The 27,397-nt window shown below is 59.9% G+C and overlaps 1 protein-coding gene across 3 annotated transcripts; it reads left to right on the top strand.

Moving 5' to 3' along the window:
* On the top strand, positions 1 to 26,039 carry CELSR2 (cadherin EGF LAG seven-pass G-type receptor 2). Of its 3 annotated transcripts, none has more exons than XM_039460869.2 (34): positions 1 to 3,845; positions 8,993 to 9,640; positions 11,595 to 11,817; positions 12,069 to 12,184; positions 12,364 to 12,452; positions 12,836 to 12,993; positions 13,351 to 13,514; positions 13,739 to 13,864; positions 14,210 to 14,376; positions 14,673 to 14,960; positions 15,051 to 15,225; positions 15,460 to 15,601; positions 15,783 to 15,903; positions 16,315 to 16,498; positions 16,796 to 16,897; positions 17,917 to 18,011; positions 18,221 to 18,430; positions 18,937 to 19,120; positions 19,236 to 19,364; positions 19,466 to 19,646; positions 19,779 to 19,946; positions 20,048 to 20,174; positions 20,287 to 20,487; positions 20,791 to 20,965; positions 21,296 to 21,408; positions 21,568 to 21,647; positions 21,735 to 21,861; positions 21,948 to 22,070; positions 22,604 to 22,731; positions 22,967 to 23,055; positions 23,160 to 23,351; positions 23,488 to 23,658; positions 23,759 to 23,993; positions 24,338 to 26,039. In XM_039460869.2, the coding sequence occupies exons 1-34, from the start codon at positions 536 to 538 to the stop codon at positions 24,363 to 24,365; spliced, it is 8,769 nt and encodes a 2,922-aa protein (XP_039316803.1). In that variant the 5' UTR covers positions 1 to 535; the 3' UTR covers positions 24,366 to 26,039. The 3 variants fall into 3 exon arrangements, with proteins under 3 accessions (XP_039316803.1, XP_010342290.2, XP_010342289.2); XM_010343988.3 differs by having other exon boundaries at positions 27 to 3,845; positions 24,732 to 26,039; XM_010343987.3 differs by having other exon boundaries at positions 27 to 3,845; positions 24,477 to 26,039.
* The last annotated feature ends 1,358 nt before the right edge of the window (positions 26,040 to 27,397 follow it).

Raw genomic sequence — 27,397 nt, 5'->3', positions numbered from 1 at the left:
GCAGAGCTCGGCCGCCCGCCGGGGAGGCGAGGGAGGGAGCGCGGGGCTGGGCCCGGGGCCGCGGCGACAGGCAGCAGCCGCGGCGGCGACGCGGGGCGCGAGCGGGCGGCGCGGGACCGTCCGGGGCGGCCGGGGCCGGGCCGGGGTCGGGGCGCGCGGCGACGCGGGCGCAGGTGGGCGATCCCAGCGGGGCGGAGGGGGCACCCCGGCTCCGGAACCCGGCAAGGCCAGGGGCGCCGCGGGGCCCGCGGGCGCAGGTGGTGAGTGCCCGGCGCGCAGGTGGAGGCGCGGCGGCGGCCCGCGGTGCTCAGGGTGACCCGGGAGCGGGTCCGGCTCCGGGGGCGGTGGGAGCCCGGGGGCGTCGGAGGGCGCGGCGCGGGGCCCCTCCGAGCCATCCAGGCGCAGGCCCCGCGGGGCGCGAGGGGGGCCCCCGGGGACTGGCGCCCAGGCCCGGGCATGAGGCCCGGCGGGGCCGGCAGGAGCCGGAGGAGGAGCCGCTGCCGCCGTTGACCCGGCCGGCCGGGAGCGGGGAGAGATGCGGAGCCCGGCCACCGGCGTCCCCCTCCCAACGCCGCCGCCGCCGCTGCTGCTGTTGCTGCTGCTGCTGCCACTGCCGCCGCTATTGGGAGACCAAGTGGGGCCCTGTCGTTCCTTGGGGTCCAGGGGTCGCGGCTCCTCGGGGGCCTGCGCCCCCATGGGCTGGCTCTGTCCAGGCTCAGCGTCGAACCTCTGGCTCTACACCAGCCGCTGCAGGGATGCGGGCACTGAGCTGACTGGCCACCTGGTACCCCACCACGATGGCCTGAGGGTTTGGTGTCCAGAATCCGGGGCCCATATTCCCCTGCCACCAGCCCCTGAAGACTGCCCCTGGAGCTGTCGCCTCCTGGGCATTGGAGGCCACCTTTCCCCACAAGGCAAGCTCACGCTGCCCCAGGAGCACCCGTGCTTAAAGGCCCCACGGCTCAGATGCCAGTCCTGCAAGCTGGCACAGGCCGCAGGGCTTATGGCAGGGGAAGGGTCCCCAGAAGAGTCCATGGGTGGGCGTCGGAAAAGGAATGTAAATACAGCTCCCCAGTTCCAGCCCCCCAGCTACCAGGCCACAGTGCCAGAGAACCAGCCAGCAGGCACCCCTGTTGCATCCCTGCGGGCCATCGACCCAGATGAGGGTGAGGCAGGTCGACTTGAGTACACCATGGATGCCCTCTTTGATAGCCGCTCCAACCAGTTCTTCTCCCTGGACCCAATCACTGGTGCAGTAACCACAGCCGAGGAGCTGGATCGTGAGACCAAGAGCACCCACGTCTTCAGGGTCACAGCACAGGACCACGGCATGCCCCGACGAAGTGCCCTAGCCACACTCACCATCTTGGTTACTGACACCAATGATCATGACCCTGTGTTCGAGCAGCAGGAGTATAAGGAGAGCCTCAGGGAGAACCTGGAGGTTGGCTATGAGGTGCTCACTGTCAGGGCCACGGATGGGGATGCCCCTCCCAATGCCAATATTCTGTACCGCCTGCTGGAGGGGCCTGGGGGAAGCCCCTCTGAAGTCTTTGAGATCGACCCTCGCTCTGGGGTGATCCGAACCCGTGGCCCTGTGGATCGGGAAGAGGTGGAATCTTACCAGCTGACGGTGGAGGCAAGTGACCAGGGTCGGGACCCGGGTCCTCGGAGTACCACAGCCGCTGTTTTCCTTTCTGTGGAGGATGACAATGACAATGCCCCCCAGTTTAGTGAGAAGCGCTATGTGGTCCAGGTGAGGGAGGATGTGACTCCCGGGGCCCCAGTACTCCGGGTCACAGCCTCAGATCGAGACAAGGGCAGCAATGCCCTGGTGCACTATAGCATCATGAGTGGCAACGCTCGGGGACAGTTTTATCTGGATGCCCAGACTGGAGCTCTGGATGTGGTGAGCCCTCTTGACTATGAGACGACCAAGGAGTACACCCTACGGGTGCGAGCACAGGATGGTGGCCGTCCCCCACTCTCTAATGTCTCTGGCTTGGTGACAGTGCAGGTCCTGGATATCAACGACAATGCCCCCATCTTCGTTAGCACCCCATTCCAAGCTACTGTCCTGGAGAGCGTCCCCTTAGGCTACCTGGTTCTCCACGTCCAGGCTATCGATGCTGATGCTGGTGACAATGCCCGCCTGGAATACCACCTTGCTGGGGTGGGACACGACTTCCCTTTCACCATCAACAACGGCACAGGCTGGATCTCTGTGGCTGCTGAACTGGACCGGGAGGAAGTTGATTTCTACAGCTTTGGGGTAGAAGCCCGAGACCATGGCACTCCAGCGCTCACTGCCTCAGCCAGTGTCAGCGTGACTGTCCTGGATGTCAATGACAATAATCCAACCTTTACCCAACCAGAGTACACAGTGCGGCTCAATGAGGATGCAGCTGTGGGCACCAGCGTGGTGACGGTGTCAGCTGTGGACCGTGATGCCCATAGTGTCATCACCTACCAGATCACCAGTGGCAATACCCGAAACCGCTTCTCCATCACCAGCCAAAGTGGTGGTGGGCTGGTATCCCTTGCCCTTCCACTGGACTACAAACTTGAGCGGCAGTATGTGTTGGCTGTTACTGCCTCCGATGGCACGAGGCAGGACACAGCACAGATTGTGGTGAATGTCACCGACGCCAACACCCACCGCCCCGTGTTTCAGAGCTCCCACTATACAGTGAATGTTAATGAGGACCGGCCCGCAGGCACCACGGTGGTGCTGATCAGTGCCACAGACGAGGACACAGGTGAGAATGCCCGCATCACCTACTTCATGGAGGACAGCATCCCCCAGTTCCGCATTGACGCAGACACAGGGGCTGTCACAACCCAGGCTGAGCTGGACTACGAAGACCAAGTATCTTACACCCTGGCCATTACCGCTCGGGACAATGGCATTCCCCAGAAGTCTGACACCACCTACCTGGAGATCCTGGTGAACGATGTGAATGACAATGCTCCTCAGTTCCTGCGTGACTCCTACCAGGGCAGTGTCTATGAGGATGTGCCACCCTTCACCAGTGTCCTGCAGATTTCAGCCACTGATCGTGATTCTGGCCTTAATGGCAGGGTATTTTACACCTTCCAAGGAGGTGATGATGGAGATGGTGACTTTATTGTTGAGTCCACGTCAGGCATCGTGCGAACACTACGGAGGCTGGATCGGGAGAATGTGGCCCAGTATGTCTTGCGGGCATATGCAGTGGACAAGGGGATGCCTCCAGCCCGCACACCCATGGAAGTGACAGTCACTGTGTTGGATGTGAATGACAATCCCCCTGTCTTTGAGCAGGATGAGTTCGATGTGTTTGTGGAAGAGAACAGCCCCATTGGGCTAGCCGTGGCCCGCGTCACAGCCACTGACCCCGATGAAGGCACTAATGCCCAGATCATGTACCAGATTGTGGAGGGCAACATCCCTGAGGTCTTCCAGCTGGACATCTTCTCTGGAGAGCTGACAGCCCTGGTAGACTTAGACTACGAGGACCGGCCTGAGTATGTCCTGGTCATCCAGGCCACGTCAGCTCCTCTGGTGAGCCGGGCTACAGTCCACGTCCGCCTCCTTGACCGCAATGACAACCCACCAGTGCTGGGCAACTTTGAGATCCTTTTCAACAACTATGTCACCAACCGCTCAAGCAGCTTCCCTGGGGGTGCCATTGGCCGAGTACCTGCCCATGATCCTGACATCTCAGATAGCCTGACTTACAGCTTTGAGCGGGGAAATGAACTCAGCCTGGTCCTGCTCAATGCCTCTACGGGTGAGCTGAGGCTGAGCCGTGCACTGGACAACAACCGGCCTTTGGAGGCCATCATGAGTGTGCTGGTGTCAGGTAAGGAAGGGCCCAGGTGGCACTAGGGGTAGCTTGTGGGGAGGGTCTGGGCAGCCACTGGAGGTAGGGCATGATCCAGGAAGCAGCTATGGACCCATGTCCCTGCCTGGTGCCTGGCAGAGAGAGGGAGGGGGCAAGAGCCAGCTTGGGAAGAAGCCCCAGGAATCCTGGCAGCTGGTGCAGGCCCCGCCTTCCGCCGGAGCTGGGCTGGGCTGCTTCGGTTGGCTGCCCCCACCGTCTACCAGCCTGTGACGTGGTCGGGGAAGTGTTGTGAGGCTGCCCCAGCTATGGCTGCCAAGAATTGTGAAAAAAGGCGCGTGGAAGCCTGGGGGACCAGGAGAGCTGGGGGAAGGGTAGAGAGGACTGTGGCCCAAGAGACGAGATGAGGCCAGGGCCCCCTCATCCCTATCGAGATATTCCTGCAGTCTCATACAGAGCTGAGGGCCATGGGCGCACAGGGCTGCCGCCACCCAGGGGTCAGGACCCTGCAGTCCTCTTCTGGCCCCTTCTGACTCCTGGCTGAGCTGCAGAATCGGCTGACACGGACTTTGTCTAGTGCATTCTTTTCCCTCCAGGCGGAAGGAGCCTGGCCTGGCTCCCCCTTCAGAGCTCCCGCAGGAAGTGAGGCCACAGCTCATTGTCTGTCCAAACAGACCCCACTTTCAGAGTCCTTGATTCGGGTCTGGCTTGGAGGAGGGGCTGCAATGAAGCTGGGGGGCAGACTGAGGCCTCCTGGGTCCCCTTACCACCCCACGGGCCGTTCTTAGGGTGCCAGGCCTTCCTTTGCTGCTGGCTGTGACCAGCGCGGCCTCCGGGAATGGGGTGTAGGGAGCAGGTCAGGCCAGGGGACTGATGGGCTTTGAGAGCAGAGACCCCAAGGTACCTGATCTGAGGAGAGAACAGAGTTCCAGGGCGTGGGAGCCTGGCGGGAACCTAGGCCGGGGCATTCCTGCTGCTTGGCCAAGCGCTCAGCCTACAGACTCCCTGGACAGCAGGGCTGGGGGAGGAGAGTTGCAGGGGGTTGGTGACAGTATTCTGTCTTTTTTTATCAGCTGTGGGGAGCCAGAGGTAGCAGCTGGGAGAGAACCATAGCCAAGTTGCTGGGTACCTCCCCCAAGCCTGGGAACGACTGAGACCCTCTTGAGGAGCTGCTGTTAGCTACACCCCAGGGGTGGGTCGGGTCACGCCCCCTTTCGGCAGCCTTCAGGCCCCTCTGGGAAGGGAGAAAAAGAAGAGGCTGGCAGGCCCCTACTCCCACCCCAGGAAGTCTGGCCCGAAGGAGAGGGAGGGGCATGCAAGAGTCAGGGTGTGGCCTCACTCAGGGTCCCTGCTGGACAGATGCCTCCCTGCCCCAACCCTCAAGGTGGTCACAGGAACCAGGAAGCAGGGGCTTTTCAGGGGCTGTGGCTGAGGTTCTGAGGCTCCTGAGGCTTCAGTTTCTCCTCCAGGGGAGGAAGTTGGAGGCTGGAGCTCCTGTGTCCTGATATGTGCCTGGGCACTCGAGACAGTGGGAAGGAGGGCCTCTGCCTCTGGTTTCCACACCCAGCCTGCCCTTCTTGAGCGTGGCCAGACACTGAGTGATGGGGGCAGAGACACGCCCCCACCCAGCCTTCAGTCTCCGACCTGGGCAGAGCCCCAGACCTTGGTTCCCTTGTCTAGAAGAGAGGGCAGGGGCGACACTCAGACGACCCCTCCTGGCCCGGCAGTGCTGGCCCCGCCTTCTCCCCGGCCCTGACCCTTGGAGGCAGTCACCACGGCAACCCCAAAGTTCAGGGAGGCCGGGGTGAGGGGGTTCGACTCCCACTGCCCCTTTGTTTTCCTCCTCTTGTTCTTTGTCTCTCCTTTCTTTCCCGCCCCTGCCCATGCGGGGCCTGCAGCACTGCCTCTCTCCCACACCCTCTCCCTGCTCTGCGGCTCTCTGCTCTCGCCCATTGCGGGCTGTTCTCCTGGGACTTTGTCTCCTCCTATTTGATCTCCGTGTTTCTGTCTCCCCTCTCTTCCCTGTGGCTCAGCCTACACTGGATGGCTTCCTGGAGTCTGTTCCCCTCACCTCTTTCTTCCTCTGCTCAGACACACAGCAGCTCCTGTCCGTGGTCTGGGCAGCTCCCAGAATAGCAGAGCCCTCCTGGCCTCCAGCCTCCACTGGCACATCTGCCAGGGGAAGAGAAGCTGGGAGGCTGACCAGGACCTGGTGCGTTTCCAGGTGTGTCTAGCTAAGCTGGAGGCACAGGTGGCATTTCCTGGGGTCAGAGGCCATCCCAGCTCTTTCTTTTCAGTCCAGGAAGACAGCTCAGGCAGTGCACCCCCCACCCCCGTTCCCAGTCTGCCTTTGCACCTGAGGGGTGACCTGGACCGAGGCAGGGGAGGGTGACATAGAAAGGAGAGAGCAATGGGTTGACTGTTGGGGACAGGGGACAATAGCAGAGGGGGCAGGTGGCCGCAGACGGTGGACCAGATGGGAAGCAACAGAGGCATGCTGGGAGGGGGCCTAGGCGGAGCCTAAGACGATGGTGGTGGGGAGCACAGGGAGGAGTTTGTTCCCAGGGCTGAGGAGTGGCAAAGTTTCTGCCCCTCCGTGGCCTTGGCTGCCTCCTGTCCTCTCTTGATCAGTTATGGGCACTGTGTGTGGAGTCTCGGGCTGCTTTCCGCCTGGAGGAAATATCCCGTCAAGGAATCATTAGGCAGATGCGCCAGGTACACAAGAGCCCTGTGCCAGCTGAGTTTGGGGAAGTCTGAAACAGAAAGGGAAGTAGAGCCTCATGCCATAAATCTGGGCAGACTTCCTGGAGCAGGTGAGATCAGGGCAGGTTAGAAGAGTCGGAGGACTGTGGGCTGGTGTCTGGGTGGGAAGGAACAGCCTGTGCAGCAGCTTTGAGATGAGAGCGGGAGGAACGGAAGTGGGTGATGACAAGCAGGCTTGCTGGTGAGAGCAGCTGAGAAGAAGCAAGGGAAGCGGCTGGAGGGTAGGTGGGCAGTGGGCTGGGGACACGGCTGAGATGAGGGTCTGCCTTCAGCCTTCCTGGCTTCAGCTGAGCCACGGCTGTCACAGTCCGCCCCCGCAAGTAGGTACAACACAGATGAGGAATCTGTTCCCATGCCCCTCGCCTACTCCCACCCCACCCCAGGAACATGGGTTCCTGCCCCATTACTGCTAGGGTAAGCATTCACTTTTTATATCTAGCTGGGCTCCACCTGCTTTTTTTTGTTTTTGTTTTTGTTTTTGAGATGGACTCTCTATCACCCAGGCTGGAGTACAATGGGATGATCTCGGCTCACTGCAACCTCCACCTCCCGGGTTCAAGCGATTCTTCTGCCTTAGTCTCCTGAGTAGCTCGGGTTACAGGTGCCCACCACCACGCCCGGCTAATTGTTGTATTTTCAGTAAAAACGGGGTTTCACCGTGTTGGTCAGGCTGGTCTCGAACTCCTGATCTCGTGATCTGCCCATCTCAGCCTCCCAAAGTGCTGGGATTACGGGTGTGAGCCACTGCGCCCCGCCTCCTGCTATGTTTTAAAGACCATTTTTTCTTTATGAAGACTGAATAGATTGTCATCCACGTTTTGGTGTTTACTGAACACCTACTATGTGTAAGGCATTGTAATAAATGAAAATATGGGTAACGTGGTAGCTCATGCCTGTAATCCTAGTGTCCTAGAAGGCTGAGATGGAGGATAACTTGAGGCCAGGGATTTGAGACCAGCCCGCACAACAAAGCAAGACCTCATCTCTACACACAAACAAAAATTAGCTGGGCATAGTTGTAAGCACCTGTGGTCTCAGCTATTTGGGAGGCTGAGCCCAGGAGTTGGAGGCCACAGTGAGCTATGATCATGCCACTGCACTCCAGCATAGGCGACAGAGTGAGAGCGTATCTCAAAAAAATAAAAAGACTAGGCCGGGCATGGTGGCTCACTCCTGTAATCCAAGCACTTTGGAGGCTAAGGCGGGTGGATCACCTGAGGTTGGGAGTTCAAGACCAGCCAGACCAACATGGTGAAACCCCATCTTTTAATAAAAAATAAATAAATAAATAAAAAGACTATCTCCCTTACAGCCGTGCAAAGCCATTTCCTCCTCCAAGCCCTCAGCTTTCATTTTTGAGCTAAATAAAAATCCATTCCCATGTGTATGTGCATTCAGGTGTGTGTGGTATTTCTGGGCTTAGGGTGTGTGGGTGGAGTGAGACACCAGCAAGTATGTGTTAGTACTTAGCTGTTTAGAAGTGAGTGTGTTGCCTGGAGGTATGGCAGGCATTTGGATGTAATGTGATAGCCAAGTGGGCATGAGTAGCTAGAGGCCCTAGGGCCAGAGAAGTGACTGGCCCAGTGGGGCTCTGGGGTCTCGGAGTGGAGAGCTGCCCAGGCCCTTCTATCTCTGACCCTCCGGTCCCCCACCCCCACTCACCCTGTCGCCGGCATGGGGCAGTGGGTGATGTTGTCACTGGTTAACGCGGCTCAGCTGTATTTACTGGGGTGAGGCTCCCCAGGCTACCCACAGCAGCCCAGGGAGTTGGGCGGGAATGCTTTGTGTTGGGTGTTGCCATGGGGATAGCAAGTCTGAGCCCAAGCAGCCACAGGGCTCAGTGGGAGGGGAACAAGGTGGCCCACTGACCCAGTTTACCCCCCTACTCTCCGCTGCAGTGGGGGAGTCTGGAACACAGCCGTGGTTGTGATTATTGTGGTGTTGAGGTGTAGAGGCTGAGGGGGCAGGGGGATGATTTTTGTGGATCTCGGGATACTCTGGACCCTGTAGAAAAGTATGAAAAAGACAACGTAGGGTCCCTGCGCGAGGCAGTGCAGAAGCTGGTGGAAGGGAGTAGGAGCGTGGCTTGGGCAGTGAAAGGTGCACGAACATCAAGAGGTGTGCCCTGCATCCACCACGGAAGGTTTTGGGAAAGGATGCAAAGAGAACTTCTGCAAATTTCACCCCGTGATCCCTGAAGGAGTGACCGGCCCACAGGTGACATACCTGGCTCAGCACCCTTATGCCAGTTGGAGAGGAGAGCCTTTCCTGGAGGGTGATGCAGAAATATGCAGGCTGACTTTCAGCCCCGGCTCCTGTGCAGGGCCTTCCCCACGCACCTGCACGGGTCTGTGACTTGGCCCCCCACCCCAGGCTGAGTCCTGACCCGGTGTCCCTCTCCACAGATGGCGTGCACAGCGTGACGGCCCAGTGCGCCCTGCGTGTGACCATCATCACGGATGAGATGCTCACCCACAGCATCACGCTGCGCCTGGAGGACATGTCACCCGAGCGCTTCCTGTCACCACTGCTGGGCCTCTTCATCCAGGCGGTGGCCGCCACGCTGGCCACACCACCAGACCACGTGGTGGTCTTCAACGTGCAGCGAGACACGGACGCCCCCGGCAGCCACATCCTCAACGTGAGCCTGTCGGTGGGCCAGCCTCCAGGGCCCGGGGGCGGGCCGCCCTTTGTGCCCTCCGAGGACCTGCAGGAGCGCCTGTACCTCAACCGCAGCCTGCTGACGGCCATCTCGGCGCAGCGCGTGCTGCCCTTCGACGACAACATCTGCCTGCGGGAGCCCTGCGAGAACTACATGCGCTGCGTGTCGGTGCTTCGCTTCGACTCCTCCGCGCCCTTCATCGCCTCCTCCTCCGTGCTCTTCCGGCCCATCCACCCCGTCGGGGGGCTGCGCTGCCGCTGCCCGCCCGGCTTCACGGGTGACTACTGCGAGACCGAGGTGGACCTCTGCTACTCGCGGCCCTGTGGCCCCCACGGGCGCTGCCGCAGCCGTGAGGGCGGCTACACCTGCCTCTGTCGTGATGGCTACACGGGTAAGCCAAGGGAGGGGACCCATGGGGCAGCCCCAGAAGGCTGACTCATTCCCTTCCCCAGTGAGGTGCAGTGACACTGGGCGATCATAAATCCCACCTACTCCCTGACCGCAGCCCACTGAGGAAGGCAGTGCAAGGTGTGCTTCTCCCTGCTGTATACAGGACGCACAGGCAGAGTCACTGCGGGCAGAGCTGTGTCCAGAGCCAGTCGGCCTGGCTTCAGGTCTCAGCTTTGCCACTATTAGTAGCTGTGTGACCTTGAACAAGTTACTTAACCTCTCTGGCCCTAAGTAATTTGAAATGGAGGTAATGAATGTACTTAGGTCATAAGTTAGTTGTGAGGATTAATGTAATTAGATACTTGGAAAGAGCTGGTGCATGGAAGGTGTTGGCTTTGATTTAAGGGAACACTGAGATTGGGTGATTTGCTCCTGGTCTCAAGTCACAGCTGGTTTCGAGGTGAGGCTGGGGCTAGAACCTGGCCTCCCCACCACTAAGCCAGTTCCCTTTCTGAGCTACAGCAAATACTTGTCTCCCCAGGCATTAAGGGGAAGACTTAGAAGGGCTGAGGGAACTAGAGGGGCTTGGGTTCTGAGATGGGGTGCTCCAGAAGATCACTACATCTGGGTGGGCCGGGCAGGATGGCTCCACCTCTGCCCAGGTGCGGGTAAAAGAGGGTCCTGGCTAGACGGCTTCCCTGTTGGCCTGTCAGCAGAAGTCTACACACCCTCCTCCCTGGGATGCTCACTGTCTCTGCTCTGTGCTCCTGACCCCTCCCTTCAGGCTCCTGCTGCTTCTCAGGACACGCCTTGCTCCTCTTCCCGTGGGCCTTCCTTCCTAGGTGCCGAAGCCCTGCTCCCTGTCCTCCAGGGCCATGCCCACTGGCTCTGCCAGTGGCCATAGGCAGGCCCCACTCCCTTCCCTGCTGCGTCTTCCTGCCCAGAACTTGCCAGACTTGACTTCTCTCTATGCCGCTGCTAGGGGTGGGGGGAAGGGGAGGGGCGGGCTTGGGGGAGGGGAGAGGAGTCTTTGTCCAGGAGGATGGTGGGGGGGTTGGGGGGGTTTAGAGTAGGCGAACAAGTTTCCATGGAAACAAGGGCCAGTCACTAGGCACAGGAGCTGAGAACCTATCTCTAGAATCTGGGAATGGGGAGGGAGAGAAAGGGGTGGTTCCCATCTGATGTTGGAGTTTTCAGCTGCATTGTTGAATCCTTGTCTGCTCCCAGGGCTCAGTTTCCCACTCTCAGCATCTCCCACATGCAGAGAGGCCCTCAGTCTGGACCCCAGGGCTCAAGGTGGGAGTCCTCTGTCCCATTCCTGGGGACTCCCCAGCTTCTCTTTCCTACTCCCCCATAACCCAGACACATCTAAGTGGAAGCCTGGTCCCATCCCCAGGGAGGAAAACTGATCTCAGTGCGGAAGAGGGACAAAAGCACCAGTGGGAGGGATGGAGGGAGGAAGGAGGGTGAAGGGAGGGAGGAGGGAGGGAGGAAGGAGGGAGGGAGGAGGGAGGAGGGTGGCTCCCAGCCCTCTCGCCGTCCTGCAGGCTCATGCATTTACCCTCTTGGGGGCCAGGACACCCCAGGCGTGCTTGGTGGGGTGACATCAAAGGCCCCCAGGATCCTGGCCTTGCAACTAGGGGCCCCAGCAGGCCTGTGCTTATGAAACCTAAATAGGTGTAGGGAAGGGGCTGGGAACTCCGAGGACCTTGCACGGGGGCCACGTGTGGAGCTGTGGTGGGAGTGGCTCAGTGAACCAAACAGGGTGCCCAGGAAGGGCTGGGGACTGTAGGTCCCAGAGAAGATGGCACCAAGAGGAAGTGGGGATGCCTGGGAAGTTTGGGGAGTATGACGAGGGTCATGGGAGGCCATGGGAGCTATCACTGGGTTCGGGGGTCTCAGTTCCCCTCCCGTCCTCAGGTCCTGGGTACTCACCTGCCTTTCCTCTTGTCCAGGTGAGCACTGTGAGGTGAGTGCTCGCTCAGGCCGTTGCACCCCAGGTGTCTGCAAGAATGGGGGCACCTGTGTCAATCTGCTGGTGGGCGGTTTCAAGTGCGATTGCCCATCTGGAGACTTCGAGAAGCCCTATTGCCAGGTGACCACGCGCAGCTTCCCCGCCCGTTCCTTCATCACCTTTCGTGGCCTGCGCCAGCGTTTCCACTTCACCCTGGCCCTCTCGTGAGTGGCTGGGCGCTGGAGGGTGGGGATCGGGCCTGGTGGGCGTCTGAGGAGCCTCCTATTCTGTGAGTGAAGTGAGAGGTCAGGCAGCCAAAGAGCGTGGAGCAGGCTGCCGGCAGAGCCAGGTCTGCTCTTAGAGTTGCCTGTGGTTCTGCCCACAGATCTCCTTCCCCTGTGCTGGTTAGGTGGCTGGGGTGCTGGCATCCAGGTGGGTGCCCCATTCCCTGCCCCCATCCCCGACTCCTGTTCAGGTTTGCCACAAAAGAGCGCGACGGGTTGCTGTTGTACAATGGGCGTTTCAACGAGAAGCATGACTTCGTGGCCCTTGAGGTGATTCAGGAGCAGGTCCAGCTCACCTTCTCTGCAGGTGATTGCAGTTGTCCCCCAGCCGTGCCCATCTTCCAGAGGCCCCAAGTCTCCCAGCCCTTGACCCCACGCCACATACTCTCTCAGCCAAAGCTGGGCCCAGCCTCAGCCATTGGCACCCCCAACGCCACCATTCCCAGTGCTCATCTAGCATCCGAACTCACCTAGTCCCTTCCCCAGGGGAGTCAACCACCACCGTGTCCCCATTCATACCTGGAGGAGTCAGTGACGGCCAGTGGCACACGGTGCAGCTGAAATACTACAATAAGGTAGGGCACAGAGGGTGGGGGGGTTCTATTTTTGGCTCAGGTGCTTACCCAGCCCTGAGTGGCACTGCCTCCAGGCTTGGGTGGGCTGGTCAGGGCATTTCTGGCTGAGAGGAAGGGAGTGGCTGGGAAGGTGCCACCTTGCTGGGCATTCCCACCCCAGCTCCTCAGGGAGCTCCATGCTCCCTGTTCCACTAGGCGGGTGCAGACTCAGACACTGAGGAGAGTAGTTACATGCATAAACCACTTGAACACACATGTGTGTATATGCATGTGTGTGCATGTGTCTGGGTGTGTGGGTGCGCAGAGGTGCCCGGTGTGTGCTGGCCGTGAACCTAGTGGGCCCCGTGCCCAGTGTCTCCCTTCTCTGCTCTTTTTGTCCACAGCCACTGTTGGGTCAGACAGGGCTCCCGCAGGGCCCATCTGAGCAGAAGGTGGCCGTGGTGACCGTGGATGGCTGTGACACAGGGGTGGCCCTGCGCTTTGGATCTGTGCTGGGCAACTACTCCTGTGCTGCCCAGGGCACCCAGGGTGGCAGCAAGAAGTGAGCAGGGGAAAGGGCCAGGGATGGGGTGAAGCAAGGGCAGGGCCACGCAGGGAGGGAAGGTGGAGAGGGTGGGCTTTTGGGGGCTCCCTCCCTTTACCTCCCTTAGCCCCTGTTCAGCCCTGGAGATAGGGGTCAAGATGGGGAAATCAGAGCAAGACCCTGTGGGGCAGTCTGGGGAGGGGCGAGGTGTTCAAGAGCAGTTCCAGGTGGGGGTGACCCCTTTCCTGAGCGCTGCGCTGCAGGGCCCCTTGGACACATGCTAGGCCCTTCCTGTCTCCCGCCTGGCGACAGGGTGAGTGGAGGACCGGAAGCTCCCAGCCCTCCCTTTTGCTGCCACTGTCTTTGCTCCCCCAGGTCTCTGGATCTGACGGGTCCTCTGCTGCTAGGTGGGGTGCCTGACCTGCCTGAGAGCTTCCCAGTCCGAATGCGGCACTTCGTGGGCTGCATGCGGAACCTACAGGTGGACAGCCGGCACATAGACATGGCTGACTTCATTGCCAACAATGGCACTGTGCCTGGTATGGGGGCCCAGGGTGGAGCCAGGCTGGGATCCCAGTGCAGAGAGGAGGGGCCATGCCTGGTGTGAGGATGCTGGAATGGAGGGTCTCAGAGGACTCTCTAGCCACTGCCACAGGCTTCCTCTTGAGAGCCCCATTCTCAAAAGCTTCCTCTTGAGAACCCCACAGGCTTCCTCTCGAGGTCCTCAGTTCGGGACCACTGAGCCACCTTCTTTCCATTCCAGGCTGCCCTGCCAAGAAGAACGTGTGTGACAGCAACACTTGCCACAATGGGGGCACCTGTGTGAACCAGTGGGATGCATTCAGCTGCGAGTGCCCCCTGGGCTTCGGGGGCAAGAGCTGCGCTCAGGGTAGGAGGGCTGGCTGGCAGAGGCCGAGGCCTGGGTGCCATCAACAGTCTGGGAACTGGCAGGGTGGGGGCAGGAACTGGGTAGGGCTCTGGTGAGCCCGGCTGTGGGTGGAAAAGCGTGTCTAGGCAGAGCCCTGAGAGGGCAGCAATGGAGACAAAGGGGCCAGTCAGAGGCAGGCTTGGGCACAGCGTGGGGCGGGCCCAGGGCAGGTACGCACTCTGGAGGGCGGGGCTGATGAGGGCAGTGGGTGCTGCCTCCATACAGTCACCACCACCGCTAACCATCACACCCCCAGGGCCCTCCGTGGCTCCGCCCATCACAGGCTGCCTTTTTCTGCCTCTCCAGAAATGGCCAATCCACAGCACTTCCTGGGCAGCAGCCTGGTGGCCTGGCATGGCCTCTCACTGCCCATCTCCCAGCCCTGGCACCTCAGCCTCATGTTCCGCACGCGCCAGGCCGACGGTGTCCTGCTGCAGGCCGTCACCAGGGGGCGCAGCACCATCACCCTACAGGTGATGCAGGGAGGGGCGGGCCGGCCCTGGCCTGGCTATAAGGCCCTGCTAGCCTCTGGGGGCTGGACAGAAATGGCTGGGCAGGTCCTGGGCAGGGGTGGGGATATACAGAGGCCGCTGGATTCGTTGGGTCAGTACTGCCACCTATTGGGCCTGACGGAAATAAATACGCTTTCCTCTCAACGGTCTCAGCCAGGCAGCAGGATGGGTTTGGTGGTCCAGAAAGGGGAACGGTGGGCTGGAGAAGAGTGATTACGGCCGTCTGCTGACCCTGCTTTCTTTCCTCCTGGTGTCAGCTGTGGGAGGGCCATGTGGTGCTGAGCGTGGAGGGCACAGGGCTCCAGGCCTCCTCTCTCCGTCTGGAGCCAGGCCGGGCCAATGACGGTGACTGGCACCATGCACAGCTGGCACTGGGAGCCAGTGGGGGACCCGGCCATGCCATTCTGTCCTTCGACTATGGGCAGCAGAGAGCAGAGGGCAACCTGGGCCCCCGGCTGCATGGTCTGCACCTGAGCAACATAACAGTGGGCGGAGTACCTGGGCCAGCCGGTGGTGTGGCCCGTGGCTTTCGGGGCTGTTTGCAGGTAAGTGTCCTGCCCTGCCCTCCCTGCCCCACACCCCCACTACCTGCAGCCCCACTCCACTGAGGGCAACGCTGCTTCTGTCCCTCCCAGGGTGTGCGGGTGAGCGACACACCGGAGGGGGTTAACAGCCTGGACCCCAGCCATGGGGAGAGCATCAACGTGGAGCAAGGCTGCAGCCTCCCTGACCCCTGTGACTCAAACCCGTGTCCTGCCAACAGCTATTGCAGCAACGACTGGGACAGCTTCTCCTGCAGCTGTGATCCAGGTGTGCTAAGGTTCCAAGGCAGTGGGCAGGTTATCGGGTGCCTGGGGCCACATGCTGGCTGCTGTGTGACCTGGGGCATCACATTGCCCCTCTGAGCCTTAGTCACTTACACAACAAAGCCATAGCCAGCCAATAGGATGCTCAGAGTGGGAAGAAACAGATGAAGGTGGGTGTGATGGAAGGTGGTGCCAGGGGAGGGTGGGGAATGAGCCTCTCTGGTCCTTCTGGTGCCAGGTTACTATGGTGACAACTGTACTAATGTGTGTGACCTGAACCCGTGTGAGCACCAGTCCGTGTGTACCCGCAAGCCCAGTGCCCCCCATGGCTATACCTGCGAGTGTCCCCCAAATTACCTTGGGCCATACTGTGAGACCAGGTAAGTGGACCAGGGCATGGGGCAGCAGGTCACAGTGTCTGCTCCTCGTCTCTGGTGTATCCCTCAGAGCCCTGAAAGCCTGGCTGACCCGCAGCCAGGGTCAGAAGGACCACACGGGGCTCACCTAGGTTGGGTGGGAGTGGCAGGGGGAGCTCATGCCTGCCTGGGTCCCTCTCTGCAGGATTGACCAGCCTTGTCCCCGTGGCTGGTGGGGACATCCCACGTGTGGCCCATGCAGCTGTGACGTCAGCAAAGGCTTTGACCCAGATTGCAACAAGACCAGCGGCGAGTGCCACTGCAAGGTGACAGCCCCAAGCGAGCCTCCACTGAGGCCACTTGGGCCTCTGTCCACATCTCTGGGCCCCTCGAGGGGAGGCTATAGAGATGGGTCTTCCTGCAGAGCTGAGCACCACGTGCCTTTGCTCTCAAGGGCAGGGTTGTTGGCTGCTTAAACCTTTATGTGTCAGAGACACAGGGGACCCTGGGCCGACGTGTAACCCGTGAGCTCTGGGCCTGGTGTGGTGGTGGTTTGCAGCCTATTCTGATTGTATGACATCTTGCCAATGGGCTCAACTCCAAGCACTGCCTGTGTTAATTATTTTGAATACTACTCCTGAGGGGACCTGAGGTTGGGACCCTCTCCAGAGGGGCCACAGCTGGGCATCCTGGGAAGAGAGCCCGGCCAGTGATGCCTTTCCTCCCTCTTTTCTCAGGAGAACCACTACCGGCCCCTGGGCAGCCCCACCTGCCTCTTGTGTGACTGCTACCCCACAGGCTCTTTGTCTCGAGTCTGTGACCCTGAGGACGGCCAGTGTCCATGCAAGCCAGGCGTCATCGGGCGTCAGTGTGACCGCTGTGACAACCCTTTTGCTGAGGTCACCACCAATGGCTGTGAAGGTGGGACTCCCAGGATGGGTGGGCAGCCCTCCTCACAGTGTGCCAGGCACCTGCACCCCAGGGAAGCCAGGAAGGGGCTGGTTGCAGACCTGAGGAGGCCGAGGGAGGGCTGGGGTGCCGGGGCAGGACAGCAGAAGGAGAGCTGCTCCTGGGTGACCATATGCTCTTCCCCGCAGTGAATTACAGCAGCTGCTCATGGGCGAGGGAGGGCTGGGGAGGCCAAGGGAGGGCTGGGGTGCCGGGGGCAGGACTGCAGAGGGAGGGCTGTCCTGGGTGACCGTGTGCTCTCCTCTGCAGTGAATTACGACAGCTGCCCACGGGCGATTGAGGCTGGGATCTGGTGGCCCCGTACCCGCTTCGGGCTGCCCGCTGCTGCTCCCTGCCCCAAAGGCTCCTTTGGTAGGTGTTGGAGGCCCCAGTGTGATATTGAGGACATGGTCTTTGCCAGCAGTGGGATGAGGGCAGGAAGCTCCTGGCTGAAGATCTGGGGACCCCACTTTCTGGCCTCCAGGTCCTGGGATTTCATTTCCCATCTTCCTTGGCTCACTGTCCCCTCCCCAATGTTGCCCAGGCGTGCCTACATCTTGGACTTTTTAAAAAAATTTTCAAACAAAGTCTCACACTGTCACTTGGGCTGGCGTGCAGTGGCACAATCTTGGCTCACTGCAACCTCTGCCTCCCAGGTTCAAGCAATTTTCCTGCCTCAGCCTTCTGAGTAGCTAGGATTACAGGCACCCACCACCACACCCAGCATTTTTTTTTTTTTTTTTTTTTGTATTTTTAGTAGAAACGGTTTCACTATGTTAGCCAGGCTGGTCCCAAACTCCTGACCTCACGATCGGCCCGCCTCAGCCTTCCAAAGTGCTGGGATTACAGGTGTGAGCCACTGCACCTGGCCACATCTTGGACTCTTAACAAAAATGCTGAAAAACCTGCACTGTGCTCAGCATAGGGCTGTGCTAGAGATTCCAAGATGAATCATGCAGGGTTCCTGTCGTCTGCTCACCACCGAGTCCTGGAGTTACGCCACCACAAAGGCAGACAGTCTGGGGAGTAGGGGTGTTGGCCGCTGATCCAGGAGACCCAGCCCAGGATGGGGGCTGGCACTGGTCCTGGACTGGCGTTGAGCAGGTTCATAGGCAGGACGTGGCCGAGAGCACAAAGTGGTGGCTGGAGACAGATGGGAGCTCAATGAGGTTGTATGCCCTGTTCCCCCAGAGCCCCCGTGTGGACCGATCTTGCGGAGGTTTTTTGGCCCTGGTGTTCTATGTACCTGTCTTCCTGTTTCGCCAGGGCCCTTGTTCGCTTGTCATTGTCCCTGGCCCATGAGGTGCTGGCCTCCAGCAGAACCTCTCAGCCATTCTCAGGGGCTTCCTGTGTGTCTCCCTGAGGCAGCCCTCTTGGCTTCCTTCCCCCAGGGACTGCTGTGCGCCACTGTGACGAGCACAGGGGGTGGCTCCCCCCAAACCTCTTCAACTGCACGTCCGTCACCTTCTCAGAGCTCAAGGGCTTCGTAAGTGAACCCTCTCATCGCCATCTTTTCCCTCTCCTTTGTCCTGAGTCTCACTTGCCCCCACTCCCATCTTTGAGAAAGGAGATTCTGGAATTCCAGCCCCTGTGTTCCTAGGCTCCCAGCTAGAGAGGCCATCTTTCCCCTCTCCTGAGATTCTTTTGCTCCAGAGTTCTGCCCTCACTCCTGCCCCTCTGCTCCCTCCCATCTAGGCTGAGCGGCTGCAGCGGAATGAGTCAGGCCTGGATTCGGGGCGCTCCCAGCGGCTGGCCCTGCTTCTGCGCAATGCCACGCAGCACACTGCTGGCTACTTTGGCAGCGACGTCAAGGTGGCCTACCAGCTGGCCACGCGACTTCTGGCTCACGAGAGCACCCAGCGAGGCTTCGGGCTGTCCGCCACGCAGGATGTGCACTTCACTGAGGTGGGGCTAGAGGATGCAGGGCTGGCTGGTTAGATGGGGTCATGGTAAGCGAGCCTGCTCCTGGCAACCTGGGGGCCAGAGGGGACCTCCCACCCACCTATGGGGAGCTAGCTGGCTGCTGGCAAGAGGCCTCCATGAAATCCTGTGAGCCCTGGCCCAGCCCTCTTCCCAGCCCTTCTCATTATATTGTGTGCGTCTGACCCAGAGCGGAGGCCAGTCTGTGGTACCACAGGCTGGGAGGAAGCAGTATCTCAGGACATCTGTGTGGGTCCAGGCACAGGGCTGCGAAGCTGTTATGTAGAGAATGAGGAGGAGGGCTTAGGGGCAGAGCATCCGGTGACCTGAGTGGGCAGTGCGATCCAGGAGCGTTTCCGGGGGAGGCAACGGCGAGCTCAGAGGGAGGGGCCTGGTGGAGAGCGGGGACTGGCCCAGGCACAGGCCGGGGCTCCCTGGTGGATGTCAGGTGTGGGCCATGAGCACACCCGCTGTGACCCTGCCCACCCCAGAATCTGCTGCGGGTGGGCAGCGCCCTCCTGGACGCAGCCAACAAGCGGCACTGGGAGCTGATCCAGCAGACGGAGGGTGGCACCGCCTGGCTGCTCCAGCACTATGAGGCGTACGCCAGCGCCCTGGCCCAGAACATGCGGCACACCTACCTAAGCCCCTTCACCATCGTCACACCCAACATTGGTGAGGCTGGTGCCTGGGTTGGGGAGGGGTGCATGGAGGGAGTCCCCCCCGACCGCAGCCATGCTGGGGGCCCGCCTGCCTCCCAGGTCCGATCTGTGACCATCCGCTTCCCTAGTCATCTCCGTAGTGCGCTTGGACAAGGGGAACTTCGCCGGGGCCAAGCTGCCCCGCTACGAGGCACTGCGTGGGGAGCGACCCCCGGACCTTGAGACAACGGTCATTCTGCCTGAGTCTGTCTTCAGAGGTCAGTGGTGACCACAGATTGGGTTGGGAGCTGGATCCTGGTGTCTGTGGAGACTCCACCGAGGGCAGGGCCCAGCTAAGTGTGACAGTGTCCCTTCTCAGAGACGCCCCCCGTGGTCAGGCCCGCAGGCCCTGGAGAGGCCCAGGAGTCGGAGGAGCTGGCACGGCGGCAGCGACGGCATCCGGAGTTGAGCCAGGGTGAGGCTGTGGCCAGCGTCATCATCTACCGCACCCTGGCCGGGCTACTGCCCCATAACTATGACCCCGACAAGCGCAGCCTGAGGTCAGCGACCAGGGGACAGGGGTGGGTTGGGGTGTGGGTCGGGCGGTGAGTGCTGAGGCAGGAGGGGGTCGGGGGTGTCCCCCCAGTCATGTGACTGCTGTGGTGACTGTGCACCTGCCCGCCCCACATCAGGGTCCCCAAACGCCCGATCATCAACACGCCCGTGGTGAGCATCAGCGTTCATGACGATGAGGAGCTTCTGCCCCGGGCCCTGGACAAGCCTGTGACGGTGCAGTTCCGCCTGCTGGAGACAGAGGAGCGGACCAAACCCATCTGTGTCTTCTGGAACCATTCGATCCTGTGAGCCTGTGCTGCCCTCATCCCCAAGGCCTTGGGCCAAAAGCCCAGGCCCCTGGATGCCCCACCCTCCTTGTCTCCCTGACCCTGCCTTCCTCACACAGGGTCAGTGGCACAGGTGGCTGGTCGGCCAGAGGCTGTGAAGTCGTCTTCCGCAATGAGAGCCATGTCAGCTGCCAGTGCAACCACATGACAAGCTTCGCCGTGCTCATGGACGTGTCCCGGCGGGAGGTCGGGCCCACAGGGGCAGCTGCAGACCTGTGGGTGGGCACCCAGGGCACAGGGCTGGGTGCTCAGGCCCTGTCCTTCCTAATTCCCTGGCCCCCTGCCACCCACTCTGCAGAATGGGGAGATCCTGCCACTGAAGACACTGACATATGTGGCTCTAGGTATCACCTTGGCCGCCCTTCTGCTCACCTTCTTCTTCCTCACTCTCCTGCGTGTCCTGCGCTCCAACCAACACGGCATCCGGCGGAACCTGACAGCTGCCCTGGGCCTGGCGCAGCTGGTCTTCCTCCTGGGAATCAATCAGGCCGACCTCCCTGTAAGATGCTCCTACTGCCCAGAGACTGTCCCTACCTTCTCAGGCGCCCTCCCCAGCCCCCACTGGCAATCCCTGCTCCTGGACCGTGAGCTCTGATAAGGTGCCTAGCGCAGTGCCTGGCCCAAGGTTTCCTCTTCTCCAGCTCCCCGGGGATCCCCCAGCATCCTACAGGCACCTGCCTTTGGCCCAGACTTCCCCCGAAGCAGTTCCCAATACCCAGGCCCTCCTCCCGGCCTGACCCGAAGCAGAGCTCGTGCTCTGGGTGGGCCCCGGTCACTGACCCGGCCTGGCCTGGTCCCTCAGTTTGCCTGCACAGTCATCGCCATCCTGCTGCACTTCCTGTACCTCTGCACCTTTTCCTGGGCTCTTCTGGAGGCCTTGCACCTGTACCGGGCGCTCACTGAGGTGCGCGACGTCAACGCAGGCCCCATGCGCTTCTACTACATGCTGGGCTGGGGCGTGCCCGCCTTCATCACAGGTACCCCCACCCATTCCCGGCCTTGGGGTCCACATCCCTAGGCCCCAGGTCCACCTTCGTTCCATGTTCTCCCCACCCACATACAGGCCCTGAGGCCCCAGCTACATGCCTCAGGCCAGCTTATTCACAGGTGTCCCTCTAGTTTAACCCAGACTCTGAGGCCGCCACCCAGGGGTCGCTCCCCTATCCTGGGGAGGACGGCAAGGACTGACAGTGGGCAGAACCCTTTTCCAGGCTTCATCCCTGGCCCTGTGAGCCCACCTGTCTGCAGCCCTACTTCCCAGGCCCCTCACCGCCCTTCGCCTCCTGCCATCTGTTTCCATGCTCCAGGGCTGGCCGTGGGCCTGGACCCCGAGGGCTATGGGAACCCTGACTTCTGCTGGCTCTCCATCTATGACACACTCATCTGGAGCTTTGCTGGCCCAGTGGCCTTTGCCGTCTCGGTGAGTGCTAGCAGATGGGTTGGGTGTCACCCGCGACCTTCCTTTGCTGTCCTCAGGACTCCCTTTAGGAACAGTTGAGGCTCTGGGGATCTGTGGGCTGGGTGGAAGCCGTCTGTCCCCACTGAGGACCTCTGTAGACCACCCTCTACCCCTGCCTAGATGAGTGTTTTCCTGTACATCCTGGCGGCCCGGGCCTCCTGTGCTGCCCAGCGGCAGGGCTTTGAGAAGAAAGGTCCTGTGTGAGTATTGGGTTGGGGTGCCTGGGCTCTGGGTGGGCACCAGCATGGGAGCCTCATGGCCGGACTCACGGCCTGTCCCTCACCCAGCTCGGGGCTGCAGCCCTCTTTCGCCGTCCTCTTGCTGCTGAGTGCCACGTGGCTGCTGGCACTGCTCTCTGTCAACAGCGACACCCTCCTCTTCCACTACCTCTTTGCTGCCTGCAATTGCATCCAGGTACCTGGCCCAGCCTGTGGAGAGGGGAGGCACCTGGGCTGTGGGGGTCGGAATACGCACAGACGTTGCCGCCTCTTGCCTGCCAGGGCCCCTTCATCTTCCTCTCCTACGTGGTGCTCAGCAAGGAGGTCCGGAAAGCACTGAAGCTTGCGTGCAGCCGCAAGCCCAGCCCTGACCCTGCTCTGACCACCAAGTCCACCCTGACCTCGGTGAGGGAGCCAGGGGTCCTCGGCGGGTGGCGAAGGGAGGAGGAGGTGGGAGGCCCCGCAAGCTGCACTTTTGGCCCCGCTCCCCTTTCCCTTTTCTCCATCCCTCTCTGAAAGGTGGACGGGGAGGTGAAATGGTGGGTTTGGCGTGGGGAGGAGATGCTGGAAAGGGTGTGTAGGATTTTGACTTGAGGGAGATGGATCAGGTAATGAGTACCTTGCCCCTAAGAATCTCTCGTGAACGTTAGTAAATTTTCTGTTTTCCAAGATGCTCTCAGGAGACAGTTTCTGGTCCCATCTTTTACAGAGCCATTATATAGTGAGTCTGGGGTCCCTGGGGGTGTGCAGGGGTGGCACAGCTGTATTAGAACTATGACCACTGCCAGGCCTCAATATGGGGGCAGCAGAGAAGTAGGCCCCCCTCTTTCAGCCCTGAGCATGAAACTTAGGCTAAGCTCCCTCCACCCTCCTACTTCCCGGGCTGGGGCCCCCCCATTCCACTCCCCCGCTTACTGACCTCTCTTTTCCCCGCCTAGTCCTACAACTGCCCCAGCCCCTATGCAGATGGACGGCTGTACCAGCCCTACGGAGACTCGGCCGGCTCTCTGCACAGCGCCAGCCGCTCAGGCAAGAGTCAGCCCAGCTACATCCCCTTCTTGCTGAGGTGAATCCCAGGAGATGGGAGGGTGGAGGAGGGGAGGAGGGACCCATGCATGCAGGACCCAGGCCAGCCAGCCATTGAGAGTTGCAGTGCACGTACCGTGGTTGACATGGGGGCCAGCTTGGATTAGAAGCTGTAAGGGACCCAAAGCAGGAACCAGGATTCCAGGAGAGAGGAGAGACTGGGACCCTGGGCAAGGGGCCAGACTGACCCTTGCGGCATTGTCTTGTCTTCCTAGGGAGGAGTCCACACTGAACCCTGGCCAAGGGCCCCCTGGCCTGGGGGATCCAGGCAGCCTGTTCCTGGAAGGTCAAGACCAGCAGCATGGTGAGGACTGAAGGCTCTGGCTGCCCACCAGGGCAGCTGGCTGGCTTTTACTGAAGGGAGGTGGAGGTGGCTGGACTGGCTGTGATCTCTCCCCGTCCTCCTAGATCCTGACACAGACTCCGATAGTGACCTGTCCTTAGAAGATGACCAGAGTGGCTCTTATGCCTCTACCCACTCATCAGACAGTGAGGAAGAAGAGGAGGAGGAAGAAGAGGCCGCCTTCCCTGGAGAGCAGGGCTGGGACAGCCTGCTGGGGCCGGGAGCCGAGAGATTGCCTCTGCACAGTACTCCCAAGGGTGGGCCAGCATGGGGCTGTGGCCTTTGGGGCCAGTGGGAGGAAGTGGGCCTGAGGTTCTTTTGAAGCAAGATTGGGGTGGTGGCCTCCTGGCTGTCTCCCCTCTGTGGGCCTCATCTACTTCCTTTCCCTACCAGATGGGGGACCAGGGGCTGGGAAGGCCCCCTGGCCAGGAGACTTTGGGACCACAGCAAAGGAGAGTAGTGGCAACGGAGCCCCTGAGGAGCGGCTGCGGGAGAATGGAGATGCCCTGTCTCGAGAGGGGTCCCTAGGCCCCCTTCCAGGCTCTTCCGCCCAGCCTCACAAAGGTGAGTGGGGCACCCCCAGCTGCCACGCTCCCCGCCGTCAGCAGCCTCACTCCTCACATTCCCCTGTGGCTGCACCTCACGGCCCTGCCCCGGCCCGCAGGCATCCTTAAGAAGAAATGTCTGCCCACCATCAGCGAGAAGAGCAGCCTCCTGCGGCTCCCGCTGGAGCAGTGCACAGGGTCTTCCCGGGGCTCCTCTGCCAGTGAGGGCAGCCGGGGTGGCCCCCCTCCCCGCCCACCGCCCCGGCAGAGCCTCCAGGAGCAGCTGAATGGGGTCATGCCCATCGCTATGAGCATCAAGGCAGGCACAGTGGATGAGGACTCGTCAGGCTCCGAGTGAGTGTGGCCGGGTGGGTGGGATGCGGTGCAGCCCCACCGAGGCCCCTGCTGGGCCCAGAGCTGCCTCCAGGCCTCACTGGGCGACTCTGGTTGGCATTCAGAGGACAAATGGGCAGAGCTGGCCCAGCTCCCTTACTATGCCGTGCCCACAAACCATGGTGCCTTGTGGGGTGGGCCACCCCTCGGGCTCTGCAGGGCTCAGCCTAGGGCAGAGTGCGGGAGGATGGGGAGCTGGGGATGCTTTCCTGTTTCCTTCGTCTGGTGAAACCTTTCACTCTCTCCTCTGTTCTAACTAACCCTCTGTCTGCCTTTTCTGCCACTTTCCTTTCCTGCCTCTCCAGATTTCTCTTCTTTAACTTCCTGCATTAACCCTGGGCCGTGGTTCCTACGCCCGAGGCTCCCTTCCCTTCCCCAGCCGCACTCATGCCCTGCTCCTGTCTTGTGCTTTATCCTGCCCCGCTCCCCATCGCCTGCCCGCAGCAGCGACGAAACGTCCATCTGAGGAGCCTGGGCCTTGCCAGGAGGGGTACCCACCCCACCTAAGGCCATCTAGTGCCAACTCCCCCCCCACCATTTCCCTCACTGCACTTTGGACCCCTGGGGCCAACATCTCCAAGACAAAGTTTTTCAGAAAAGAGGAAAAAAAGAATTTTAAAAAGGATCTCCACTCTTCATGACTTCAGGGATTCATTTTTTTTATACGCTGGAATTTGACTCCCCTTTCCCTTCCCAAAGAGGATAGGACCTCCCAGGATGCTTCCCGGCCTCTCCTCAGTTTCCCATCTGCTGTGCCTCTGGAAGGAGAGGGACTCTTGGGGGGCCTGCCCCTCATTCGCCATCACCAAAAGGAAAGGACAAAGCCACATGCACCCAGGGTGTCACACCCTTCGGGCTGCACCCGGGCAGGCCTCAGAGTGGCGAGGGGCCAGGGCAAAGGGCACGCCTTGCCCTGCCTGTGCCGCCTCTCCCAGGAACTGGAAAAGCCCTGTCTGGCGAGGGGGCAGAAGGACTCAGCGCCCCCGGACCCCCAAATGCTGCATGAACACATTTTGAGGGGAGCCTGTGCCCCCAGGCGGGGGTCAGGCCGCCCCAGCCCCTCTCCTTTTCCTGGACTCTGGCCGTGCGCGGCAGCCCAGGTGTTTGCTCAGTTGCTGACCCAAAAGTGCTTCATTTTTCCTGCCCGCCCCGCACCTGGGGCAGGCCAGTCACGTGTTAAGTTGCGCTTCTTTGCTGTGGTGTGGGTGGGGGCGGGATGAAGAGTGAACACCTCGCTGGCTCCGCCGCCCTGAGGGTGCTCACGCGCAGGTTTCAAGTCTGGGTTCTGGTGTCCACTCACCCACCCCCACCCCCCAAAATCAGACAAACACTACTTTGTCTGACCTGCTGTGGCCTCTGAGACATGTTCTATTTTTAACCCCTTCTTGGAATTGGCTCTCTTCTTCAAAGGACCACGTCCTGTTTCTCTTTCTCCTCGACTCCACCCCAGCTCCCTGTGAAGAGAGAGTTAATATATTTGTTTTATTTATTTTCTTTTTGTGTTGGGATCGGTTCGTGTCCAGTCCCGGGGGTCTGATGTGGCCATCACAGGCTGGGTGATCCCAGCAGCCCTTCCCCTTGCCCCAGGCCGTCATCTCCCCACCTCACCCCTCTCCTCCGTTTTGCTGACTGCTTTTCATCTGAGTCACCATTTACTCCAAGCATGTATTCCAGACTTGTCACTGACTTTCCTTCTGGAGCAGGTCGCTAGAAAGAGGCTGTGGGCAGGAAAGAGAGGCTCCTGTTTCTCATTTGTGAGGCCGGGCTCTGGCTTTTCTGCCCTGGATTCTCCCCCTGCCCTCTCCCCTCAGCAATTCCTGCAAAGGGTTAAAAATTTAACTGGTTTTTACTACTGATGACTTGACTTAAAAAAATACAAAGATGCTGGATGCTAACTTGATACTAACCATCCGATTGTACAGTTTGGTTGTTGCTGTAAATATGGTAGCGTTTTGTTGTTGTTTTTTCATGCCCCATACTACTGAATAAACTAGTTCTGTGCGGGTACAGCACTGTCACTGCCTGCTTCTGTGTGGCACCCTCTCCTCCCACAGGCAGGAAGGCCTGGTCTCTGGAAGGCAAAAGAGCTGGCAGGGCCCAGAAGGCCCCACCAGGTCAGGGGGACTCAGACCCACTGGCTGATAAGCCTGTTCCTTGACCTGTGTCCACGACATCACTCCCAAATGGCAGGTCATGAACAGAACACAGAGCCCATGGCCCGGCATTTCCAAGGAAGACATGGGTGGGCTGGAAAGCGTCCTTTTCACCAGGACGGAAAGGACTTCCGTGGCGGGAGAGGCTCCGCAGGGCAGGCGGGCTTCCAGCCCCGCCCCTCAGGGCTGAGTTCTAGACAGGGATGAGTTTTCTGGGGCAGAATTCAAGAAGCAGGGAGGGCTGAGTGGAGAGGCTGGTGGGAATTGAATGGTGCTAAGTGACTCTGCCTCCTAACTACACTGCTCGGGTTGTTTTTTGTTTTTCCCAATGGAAAAGGAAGCACCTACTCATAATGAAGCCAAGTATGTGCTTTGCAACTTACTTCTTGTCCTAAGTTTTGGTTTTGTATATATATGATATATATTTATAAGTATATATGCTTTTTAAATTTAATAGAGACAGGGGTCTCACTATGTTGATCAGGCTGGTCTTGACTTCCTAGGCTCAAGTGATTCTCCCACCTTGGCTTCCCAAAGTGCTGGGGTCACAGATGTGAGCTACCGCATCTGGTCTAGTTCCAAGTTTTGCGTTTGCCAAAGCTCCATTCAATAAGCTAGAAAGGCAGGTGGGCACGGTGGCTCACGCCTGTAATCCCAGCACTTTGGGAGGCCGAGAAGGGCAGATCACCTGAGCTCAGGAGTTTGAGACCCACCTGGCCAACATGGTGAAACTCTTGTCTCTACTAAAAATACAAAAAAAAAAAAAAGCCGAATATGGTGGCTTATGCCTATAGTCCCAGCTACTCCGGAGGCTGAGACAGGAGAATTGCTTGAACCTGGGAGGTAGAGGTTGCAGCAAGCCAAGATCGAGCCACTGTACTCCAGCCTGAGTGACAGAGCGAGACTCCATCTCAAAAAAAAAAAAAAAAAAAAAAAAAAAAAGGCCTAGAAAGGGAGTTAACCTGGGGACAATATAGGGCGATAATTAAGAACACAAACCCTGCTGGGCACAGTGGCTCATGCCTGTAATCCCAGCACTTTGGGAGGCCAAGGTGGGTAGATCACTTGAGGCCAAGGTGAAACCCCATCTTTACAAAAAAATACAAAAAAAAAGTTAGCTAGCTGTGGTGGTACGTGCCTGTAGTCCCAGCTATAAGGGAGGCTGAGGTGGGAGGATGTCGTGAGCCCAGATGGCAGAGGCTGCAGTGAGCC

This window comes from Saimiri boliviensis, chromosome 11 (genome assembly GCF_048565385.1).
Source record: "Saimiri boliviensis isolate mSaiBol1 chromosome 11, mSaiBol1.pri, whole genome shotgun sequence".
NCBI lineage: Eukaryota > Metazoa > Chordata > Mammalia > Primates > Cebidae > Saimiri > Saimiri boliviensis.
The sequence above is the reverse complement of the archived record's forward strand: the minus strand, read 5'-3'. Positions and strand labels throughout refer to the sequence as shown.